The sequence below is a fragment of the Uloborus diversus genome, chromosome 5, assembly GCF_026930045.1.
Source record: "Uloborus diversus isolate 005 chromosome 5, Udiv.v.3.1, whole genome shotgun sequence".
Lineage (NCBI taxonomy): Eukaryota > Metazoa > Arthropoda > Arachnida > Araneae > Uloboridae > Uloborus > Uloborus diversus.
Genome location: NC_072735.1, coordinates 39,352,264 through 39,363,969, shown reverse-complemented (window position 1 = coordinate 39,363,969; position 11,706 = coordinate 39,352,264). Strand labels below are relative to the sequence as shown.

Here is an 11,706-nt window from a genome sequence, read left to right as displayed (position 1 = left end):
TGATTTCCACCTGTTTCATTAGTTTAACGAACACTTTGATGGCTAACGTTTCCGGAATGCCGATTAAGTCAAAAAAAAGGGGTGAATCACCTCCTCAATGGTTTGGCAGTAGAATTCTGTGACACTCAATAGAAAAGTTAAGGTACCGTCGATAATAATGCACAGAAAATGATGCCAAGTAAGTATTAAAAAAAAAGAATTTTTTTTCTTTCCAACGATATAAATTTGAATGATAATAGACAGTAAGACAGTGCTATATATTTGATGGGTTCCTTACCTTTGGATCGACCCTCGTATTTCCACCTACCTTGGCAAAACAATTGCCAATGAAGGCTTCCAATAATTACCACGTAGTCGATATTTTCCTCGTAAACAATCACGGGAGGTCGTGACTAAATCTTACCGCATTGGAGGCGGCATGCTTTTCTAAGTGCTTCCAGAACTAAGGAAACAAAAAGTATGAAAAGAAATCACTGCATATGATGGTTAAAAATGAGCACTTTAATATCAAATGTTTACAATATGAAAAATGTGGTGAGCCAAATACTGTCACATTCTGGCAGGTCTTCGAGTTCTGTATTTAAATATTTACACCATGGATCTGTTGGGGTCTCCGGCAATCTGTGAAGAAAAGAGGGAAAAGGTTAGTATTGCAACATATTCAGGGTTCAAAAATATCCAACATTTTGATATATGTATAGCATACTTGCCAACTCTACTGTTTTTAACGAGAGACTCCCGTTTTTTGCTTCCATCTCCCCGATTTCCCGTTTTTTACCATTTTCTCCCGTTTTTGCGGTTTTTTTCAGTCAATCATCAAAAAGTTTCACTTTCTTCTCAATAGATGGCGCCCCGTTCTAGTCTACCAATGTCAGGGAATAAGAATTTGTCCAATTAATAACTCATTTAGTTAATATTAAATTTTTGGAAGCTTTACTCATTGCATGTTCAACGAAGCACGTGCTTTGCCGAAAATTGCAGCAGATTTCAATCCTTTTGCATCTTGAAAATATTTCAATTATTTTGAAAGTTTGAAGTTACTTTAACATGTGCTACCCTATACCTACCTATTTTATATTGTTTTTTTTTATGTATTGATTTCCTTTTTTTTTCGGGATTTTAGTAATTAAATTTTTGTACCTACTTTTCTGGTAGAGATTGGAGAGTGTACGAATTAGGTTTTCCTTTGCAGTTTATTTTTCTTGCTGCTACCAATTTGCTTACATCTGCAAAAAATCCCCATTTCACTTTAAATTTAGTATTCATGTTATTTAAAAGCATAATTTAATAATTCTGTAGCGAGGATATGTCGATGGTGAATCACCTATGTACCTATAGTAAAATCTCCTGTATTTTTTTTCCTTCGAAGGTTGGCAAGTATGGTATAGGAAATTTTGATACATATCCGATATTTTCAATTGGCACAAACTAAAGCCTTCAAAATAGTAAATGCATCCTAAAATCACTGTTAAATTTTCTTACATTACAATTACAATATGTAGACTTAAAATTAAGGTTTCTTTCATTATTTATATCTAATGTTTCATTTTACTTTTCTATCCATTTTAATGGAGTTCATTTAGCATTCGCTGTTTCACTCATTATTTTTATGTTAACTAGTTTTACACCGTTATATGATACAGAAATAAAAAATATGTATTAGTTGGTGCGCAGTCATAAGAAATTTTCTTTTTTTTTTTCTGACCAAGGTTTACTATTAAATGAGGTACTTTTAATGTGAATTACAATTGTTACATTACTGTTACTTTTATGAATGTAAAATTAAAAAAGAAAACTATAATACTTTGTTACATTAATGATGTATATATCATAAAAACATAATACATAACTTTTTGGCTATTTCCCAAAACAAATGAACGATATTACTATGATTAATATAATTTTTAGATTGAAAATACCGTAGTTGAAAAAATAGATATCCAAAATATCAAAATATCATATTTTCAAAATAAATATCGGATATATATCAAATTATCCTAGATATATCAAAATATTGGATATTTTCGAACCCTGATATCCGATATTTTCAATCGGCACAAACTAGTCTTCAAAACAGTAAATGCATCCCAAAACACTTTTTTTTTGTATTACTACAATATATATACTTAAAATTGAGGTTTCATTTTTTTTTATTTAATATTTCATTTTACATTTCTATCCATTTTAATGGAGTTAGTTTAGCATTAGCTGTTTTACTCATTTTTCTTCTGTTAACTGTAACAGTTTTTGACTCAGAAATAAATAATATACATTAGTCAGTGCATATTCTTAAGACATTTTCATTTTTTCTGAGCAATATTTAATATTTAATAAGGCACAAAATTATTGCATTGCTAATTACTAGTAATTTTATGAATATAAAATACAAGTAAAAAAGGAATATTATATTACAGTTACATTAATAATGTATTAATCTCTACATAGTATAAAATGAAGTCCCCCAAAAAGCGTCTGTGTGTGTTGAACTCGCAAAACTCGAGAACTACCCGGCCGATTACGCTGAAATTTTCACCGTTTGTTCCTTTAAGTCCTGAAAAGGTTTGCGGACCAGTTCGAATAAAATTCGATGAATAGTTCTTTTTTTATTCCAATTTAGGTCCAATTTTCACGTAAATTCCCGAATATGGGGGTGAAAAATTACTTGCACATATTAATATTACATATCGTTAGAAAGGGTAGAATTTTCCGCTTTCTACGCAATTTGTTTTAATGCTCCTAACTTTATTCCGGCGGGAGTTATTTGCGTTTTTAGCTCGAATTTTTTTAGGCTTAATTGAAATTTAGGCACTACTTTCCTTCATTAAATAAATAAATAGATAAAAAGTGAAGGGAATTGTCTCACAACTTTCTTTTTGACGCCATCGGAAAAAGCGACCTTTTTTACTCCAGATATATGGTCGAAAAAATAAGTTTTTATCTCGAAAGGAAAAAGTTACAAGCCTTTTTAAATCAAGTTTAAGAAATCTCGATTCCATTCAAATTGTGAACCATTTTCTTTCGCATTTTAATTCCTTAAACTTATTTTATTTTGTGTTTCCATGGTTGCACATTTTAAATTCATCTTTCTGGTTTTAATTTCTTAAAAGTATTTTAATATCTGCCGTCAGTGTTTGGAAGGGTAATCATGACTTTTTTTATTTATTTTTTTACGCCTGATTGTTGAATATAGGGTCACTTGACACAATTTTTATTTTCAAGGGAGACCGGGCAAAGTCGGGCAATGCAGCTAGTATATCATAAAAATATAGAATATAAATTACAATAAATAAACAATATTACTATGATTATTGTACTTTTAACATTGAAAATACCATAGTTGAAAACATAAATATCGAAAATATCGTGATATTTTCAAAATAAATATCGGATATATATCGGCGAACCCTGTCCATATTTGTAAGCACGATTTCAGTGTGATATCACAGGTTGCCATAAGCACGTGACTGATCCCTAAAAAACTAAATTAAGGGGTTACAGTACCTCAAAAATGATGAAGGGATCAAAAAATTTTTTATAGCTTATTTCAAAACTAAAAACTATTCTAAACACAGAGAAAACGTTTCAATGCTTTAGTTCAAATATTTAAAAAGTTATGAGTGCTTTTAGGCCATGCTCGCTATGTGTTCTTATGCAAAAGAAAAACTTCAAACTGCTTTTTCTCGATGATTTTTTGTGTTTTCATGTCATTAGAAACCCTAAGGATTTTTTTTCTATTAAAGATACGACTTTAAAGTAATACTTTTTGCAATTGGGATAACACATTTGACAAAACTGTGCATTGGATAAGCATTTTGTAAATTATTAAAATGTTTAGAGATTGTTAAACCTTTAAAAACCAAATTTTTTTTTTAAACTTTGATTTTTTACATAATTAATCACAAAAAATTTTCTAATAAACTCATAAGCAAATGAATGCACAGATCTTTAGAGATGATTATAGTGATCGTTTAGCAAAAAACTTTTTTAAAATTAGTGCAAAAATGAAAAAGCCTTAGGAATTTCAAAAAATTAAAATATTTCTCAATATTTGGAATTTTAAAAATTGTAGGCAATATTTTTTAATTTTGAAAATAAATTATTGATTACAAAATAAGTATGCATGTTATGGTTTCAAAGAAATATAAAATTTATTTAAATTAAAAAAAAAAATTGTTTGAAAGGTACTGTAACCCCTCAACGCTCATTTAGTTAAAGAACAGTGTTTGTTAGTTTTAGTATACAGCAGTCAGACAGGGCCAGCTCTAGTAGTTTTGCCGCCCTAGGAGATATTGACAAGAGCCCCCCCCCCATTGAATAATATTGATAATAATAGTAATACAGTAGAAGACTGTTATAATGCACACCTTGGGACCAGAGCTTTTGCGTTATACAGGTTTCGGTGTTATATAGGTCATTTCACAAATTTTGAAACTAATATTCAGAATATATCTACATATTAGCACTTCAGAATGAGTTTTATCTGCAATGAGTAGTAAAGCACCCATATTACAATTAGTTGTTCACAAATAAATATGCTTCACAAACAAAATCCTTCACTTCTGCTAGCTTCATGGTTTGCATAACAGCTGCATTTTTAAGAGCCATTTGGCATTTTTTGTTTACTATGAGAACTAATTTTCATTTTAAAAGCTTTGAAATAAGATGCAAAGATGAAAAACTTTCAAAATTTAATTTGCCTAGTAATTTTTATGTTTGCAAAGCAAAACAGACTTTTTAACTTCAAACCTTATTGTTTACTTCTGACAAGTCATGCGGTTTATAGAGAATTGGGTTATATAGGTCGGCGTTATAACGGTCTTCTACTGTAATAGTAATACAGTAGAAGACCGTTATAACGCACACCTTGGGCTTTTGCGTTATATAGATCATTTCAGAAATTTTGAAACTAATATTCAGAATATATCTATATATTAGCACTTCAGAATGAGTTTTATCTGCAATGAGTAGTAAAGCACCAATATTACAATTAGTCACTCACAAATAAATATGTTTCACAATCAAAAGAAAGTGAATTATCCTGCACTTCTGCTGACTTCATAGCTTGCATAACAGCTGCATTTTCAAGAGCCATCTGGTATTTTCTTTTACTGTGAATACTGATTTTCATTTTAAAAAGCTTTGAATTAAGATGGAAAGATGAACAACTGTTTAAAAATGTAATTTGCCTAACCATTTTTGTGTTTGCAAAGGAAAACAGAAAGATTTTTTAAACTACAAAACCTATTGTTTACTTCTGAAAAGTTGTGCGGTTTATAGAGAATTGTGTTATATGGGTCGGCGTTATAAAGGTATTCTACTGTATATTGAATAAATACAGTGAAGCACCGTATATAAGTTTCTCTTTTATACGTTTTTATCAATTATACGTTGTTTAAATTAGTCCATGTAGAGTCTAATACACATTAACCTATACCTATTATACGCTTTTTCATTTGTACACTTTTTTCATACAGTCCCTTAAAAAACGTATAAACGGTGCTCCTCTGTAAAATAAAAATAATAGTAAAATGCTTGAAATTAAAGTGAGTTTCTGGTTTAATTCCAAACTGGGTTTTGCACATCCAAGCACTGGTACACACTTTAAATTATCTTTTTTAGCATTGAAGTAGCGCATCTTATGGCACTGAAACCAAGGGCGGATACAAGGGAGGGGCGATCGCCCTTCCCTTGAGAGAGCGTGCACCGGAAATTTTTCCGAATTGAAGCTCTAAAACGCAAGTGTAGGTCAGTTTTTATGACGATAAGGAAAGGAAAGGGGGTCAAATCTTCCGCCCGAAACCTTTTCTGAATTTAAAGTTTGAAAATGGCAATTTTATGCGATTTTCGGCTATGTAAGAAGGACGCGTTTGGAGACCTTCCCTCGGGCATTTCCCAAAATTTAAGTCTCAAAGACTCGATTTTAGATATCTCTGATTAGGTGACATAATGGGTTCAGTAACTTTCCTCGTGTAATTTTTCGAAACTGAAGTTTCAAAAAACTTAGTTTTAGAATACCTCTTTCGATGGAAAAGGTAAGCGGGTGGATTTGTGGACCTCCTAGGCTAAGTCTTTATATTTGAGATAGAAACGTTAATGCAGTCCCCCCCCCCTTCCGCTCCTAAACATGTGTAAGAGGTAAAGAACAAATTCAACCGCCCCCTCCTTGAAACAATTCTGGATCTGCCCTTGACTGAAACAGACATTAATATTTTCAAAAGACTTAAATCACGCAATTTGCCGCCTCTAAAATGAAATTGAATTTCTAGTCAAATTCCAAACTATGTCTTGCATATCGAAGCACTGGTACACACTTTAAAATATTCTTTTTTAGCATTAACGCTCAGATTCCTATAGCGCTGAAACAGATAAGTAAAAATAATACAGTCAGACCTCAAGGTCACCTCTCAGGACTTCACGAAATTGACCTTATAAGGGGGGTGAACTTATAACCGATTCATGTATATTTATTGATAAATAAACATGTACATTCATTAATTCTTTTTTATATTGAGTACGTTAAAAAATATCAGAAATTAGGTTATAATAGTTTAGTAGATTTGAACCAATTAAAACTTTTGGAATCAATAAGAAATTTTGAAGTATTTTTTTTAGAACTTTTATTTAGAGTAAAGTTGCAGAGAACTGATGTGCAACTTACCTCACTTAAAACTATCATTAGCACTGGAAAAATTGTTTTTTCTTTAATTTAAGCCCAATGGTTTCTAATTGTTTTCTGAAAATTTTCCTCGACTTCTCATGACTGGTAAAAAAGTGCGATACGTACACTCTGAGTGCCCGCATTATTGCTTTATATTTTAGTGTCACTGTCGTAGTAGTCACTTTCTACAGCATTCGGTGCACTGCATACTACGTCAATAAAAATACGACTTTTCACTTTTTAAGGATCGTATATCGCGGAAAATTCTTGGAAATGAATCAATTAAGCACTGAAAATCATTTAAAGAAATGAGACAGAAGTGACCTTATAAGCAACTAATAATATTTTGACCTGACTATATTTCTGGATTGGCTGGATTGGACCCAATGTTTTTTTTTTTTGAAAAAAGCCATTATTTAGCCCACTTTTGGATTTTTTAAAATTTTTCTGAGAAGTTATTAAAAAAACTAATTAATTTTTAAACACTTTCACAATTTAAACTTCTTTTTTATTAGTTCTTACCACAGACAATGAACATAAAAAATGAATTTTGAACTTTAACAGTATTTCTTAACTCTTAATGGCATTAAAAAAATACTTCAAAGATTTTTAATAAATATATATAACTTTTTTCTTTAACTGGTCAATAAATAACTCAAATTTTCTTGACTAAGTCCTGTCATGTCTGATTTCCTCAATATTTGTAGATTGTAGAGAGGAAACTACTCTACTAAAAGGCTTTCATGTGAATTATTTTCTGCAAACCAACACGTCACAAATCTCGAATAAACAAGGTATATTTTTTAGAAATTAACAGGTTTTACAAACGGTCAGACAGAATAGGATGTACAGTATTTTTATTATCTTACGACGAAAAAATTTAATATTTCTCATCTCTCCGTACACAGAAATAGAAAAACAGGCAACATAAAATTCAGTAAAAGCAGTTCAGGCTGCAATTCAGTAAAAAAGAGATTTAAACTACTTGAGGGTTCTACAGTAGTTTTGCATGACAAAATGAAGTACAATAAAGTAAAATGCAAAAAAAAAAAAAAATTAAAAACGAACAAATCAACAATAGATTTTATCACTCGAGAAGTAACTTTGCCTTAACTGTCGGTAATCATGGAAACTAAAAAATCTGAAACTTTACCAATCTTGGGTTTCGTCGTCTTTTTTACTTTTCTTCAGAAAACGCTGAATTTTCCAGCTGTTTTTACCCCAAGACAATTTTTGTGCTTTGTCCATAAACTTACACTACAATATGCTACAAGCACCTCACATTTTCCCTAAAAAAAGACAAAAAAAAACCACATTTCTTTTAAAAAACCCAGCTTTAGTTGGGTTTTATTTAAAAAACCCTGGGTCCATGGGCTTTTTTAAAAAAACCCGGGTTTTTGCCAACCCTGCTATATTTTCGATAAGACATAACATAGAATTCCTATTCAGTGAGCCGGGACTTTAGAAAACTGACCTTATATGCGGGGTGACCTTATAAGCGAGTGACTTTATATCGAGGTCTGACTGTAATAATGTTTCAACTTCGAAATTCGCTGCCTACCCCAGGAGCCTGGCCTGCGGTCAGAGTCGTCAGTTTCTGTAAATATGGTTCACAGTACACACAGTATATGGTTCACAGTTTCTGTAAATACAGTTCACCTTAGACACATTCTGCAGTGATGCCAATGTTGACAGATTGGGGGAAATTTCCCCATTTTGGGGAAATCTGGTGCTCTCTGGGGAAATTTTGGGGAAATGGGTTTTGAGGGGAATTCTTTGGGGAAAAATTTGTTCCTTGGGGAAAATCTGGGGAAATTTTTTTTTTTTCGTATTTAAATTCACGTCATGACATCTGGTAGTTACATTGTTTGTATCAAACAGCATTGGTTTAGCTTTGCTCAACTTTATGAAATTCGCATTATGTGGACTATTATGCTATGGAATTCGCATTAATAGTTCTGCGTGAGTCACTAGTTGATACGTGAAACAGGCAAAAATAAGTGTAACAGAGAATGTTCTTGGATAAATATATAAAAAAATCATAGTTTAAATGTACATACAGAAGCAGAGTAAGAAAATGGGAGTATAATAAAAAAAAAATTTGGTTATTTCTTATGTCTCGGTCAAGCGCTTGTATTGTTGTTTTGCCCCGCACGGCTCTGCTCGTAGTAGAAAATTAAAAGGTATTTTGGTTCCCCTATATATTTACAAATAATGCATAATGAATTTCTCGCCCATTGGTTTGCCCATGTCACGGTTCCGCATTTGGTAATTTAGTCGTCCATCTTTTGATAATTTTGCTGGGGAAAATGTTCTTAAAATTGGAATAGAAAAAGAACAAAATCGAATTTTCGAAAAATCGCTTCGAGGTGCACTCCCCCGTGCTACAGACTAATTCTTTGCCAAATTTTATGAAAATCGGTCGAACGGGCTAGGTGATATGCTCGTCACAGAGATCCTGACAGAGAGACAGAGAGATCCAGACAGAGAGACTTTCAGCTTCATTATTAGTAAAAATAAAAAAAGATAAAGATAAAGAAGAGAAAAAAAAAAAAAGCAAAAATGGGAGGAAAAAAAAAGTTGGGAAATTTTATAAGAAAATTTGGAAATATGGGGAAAAAATTTTTTTTCAAGAGACAAAAATATTAGAGGAAGTCGACTCATTTTATGAAAATATTAGTGGAAAAATAATTTTTGAATTTGGGGAATTTTGATAGAAAACATCTATTTTTGGGGAAAAATTGGAAGGGAATTGGGGAAATCTGGGTTTGACCATCTGGCAACAATGAGTGATGTGCTCTCCTTCAGTTAAGGTCATTGAATAGTCAGGTTTAAGAAGGGAACAAAAGCGGGTTTTTGTGATCCAAAATTTCCAGGGTTGCCAACATTGGAGGAACAACTTGAGGAGCATCTGAGGGGATTTTGGGGAGCAATTTGAAATTTTGAGGAGCAGTTTGGTATTTTGTATAAAAAATAACTTAAACCACTTAACTAAAAGTGTTTCAGAGCTTTAATGATCTCATTTTAAGCACTACATAAAAATAATTCCTTTACATGTACCAGACGAAAGTTTTTTCGCTACCAGTCATTTAATTCACTAATTTCATTTTGAAAAAGTCGCATCTCTGAAAACAAACAGATGCGTGCATCCATTTCTGCCTGTGAACCCGATGTTAGCCCTTTCATCTCACCGTTGGTCAGACCGAATGAATAAATTCCTAAGCTGCATTACGCCATATTAGCGTACTTTTGCAAAAAAAAAATCTTTCATATTTATTGATGAGTGCTATAAGAGTGTGTGTAGGCACGAGTGTGTTGGTATGTATGTGTGTATGTATGTATGTGTGTATGTATGTGTAGGTGTGTATGTTTGTGTTGGTATGTGTGTGTGCATATATGTGTGTGTATGTATGTGTGTGTAGGCATGTGTGTTTGTGTTGGTATGTGTGTGTGCATGTGTGCATATGTGTGTATGCATGTGTGTGTAGACGTGTGTGTGCATATGTGTGTATGTATGTGTGCATGTGTGTGTAGGCGTGTGTGTGCATAGGTGTGTATGTATGTGTGTGTAGGCGTGTGTGTGCATAGGTGTGTATGTATGTGTGTTTGTATTGGTATGTGTGTGTGCATATGTGTGTGTGCATAGGTGTGTATGTATGTGTGTTTGTATTGGTATGTGTGTGTGCATATGTGTGTATGTATACATACACATATGCACACACACATACATACCAACACACTCGTGCCTACACACTCTTATAGCACTCATCAATAAATATGAAAGATTTTTGTGAGTCTCAACCTTTGAATACAGTAAAAAAATGTTTTTATGCCCTCCTGAAAAGTAGTGAAATTGTGACTTACATTAGTTCGGCTCTGAGCAGAGGCGCCGATCGGAACTGAAAAGTGGGGGGACTAAAAACCATAGGATTCTTAGCAGCAGCAAAAGAATCAAAGAATAAAAAAGAAAAAAAAATTGCTAAGGCTTGTTTTGAGAGCATAAGACTGGCAATTCATGCAAATCTTAACTTACGTTTTTCTTAATATTTTGATGAATTATGCACACAATAACTTTCCCCGAAGAGACACTTGGCCATGAATTAGACTTTATATTTTCCCCAAAATATTTTGAGATGTCACAAACACTTGGTAATCATTTCATTGAACAAGTATGGCTTAAGTAAAACAATTGATTTACTAATATCTAAACAATGAAAACAAAAACTAAATGCTAAATGATGTTTCGTAAACAGATGTACAGTTGAGTCCCGACTTACGCAAGGGATGCGTTCCAAGACCCTTCGCGTAAGTTGAAATTTCGCGTTGTGGAATTGGGTATGTGTAAAAATTTTTATAAACATACCCATATGATTAAAGACATTTGTAAACACCACCTCAAACTGTTAAAAACCATTTCTTAACTATACATTACTGTTAAATAAAAAATCTTAATAATTAATTTAATTATTAATTTGTTAAATAATAAGTCTTAAATAAAAAAAATTGAGTTTTATTTAACATAAAAAAGTGCTACGATGCACAAAATCAGTGATGAATGGGAAAGGAAGACGTAAAATAAACCACTACGGTACGTACATTATGTAGTAAGAAAAACAAATGCTCTGCAGTTGTTGAAACTTTCTCTTTTTCTTTCTATCTTCACAAACTTTAAATGAAACAGCGCTCTTAGGTGCAGGGGCGGCAAAAGGGGGAGCGAGAGGGGGCCATTGCACCCCCAAATTTTTCACTAAGAATAATTAAAAAAATGGCTAAATTCAGTTTAGATAACTTAGAAAATTATTTGCTTGCATTTTAAGAACAGAAAAAACAGATGGAGAATAATTGTTTGCCTTAACTAAAGAAATAATCTCTTCATATGGGTTAAATATTTCAAAATTGTGTATTCTATGTCATGCTGGTGCATCTTCTATGAGATGCCCGTACAGTGTTTAGACTGCGCAATTTTTACGCGTAAACTCCATGTCCTTTTACATAAATTTTTATGATCATATTATAACTTAATGTTTAGCTAATAAGTGTTCATTGAT

At 32.2% G+C, this 11,706-nt stretch overlaps 1 protein-coding gene across 2 annotated transcripts in view; it reads right to left on the bottom strand.

Annotated features, from left to right (window-relative positions):
- Nucleotides 1-481: 481 nt before the first annotated feature.
- The window catches only part of LOC129222412 (vesicle transport protein GOT1B-like), a 49,281-nt gene continuing 38,056 nt past the window's right edge, over nucleotides 482-11,706 (bottom strand). The window contains exon 5 of one of the 2 annotated variants that reach the window (XM_054856922.1): nucleotides 482-621. In XM_054856922.1, the coding sequence (XP_054712897.1) occupies nucleotides 589-621 (33 nt within the window). In that variant the 3' untranslated portion in view covers nucleotides 482-588. The remainder of the gene's footprint in view (nucleotides 622-11,706) is intronic. The other variant, XM_054856923.1, reaches the window with a different exon arrangement.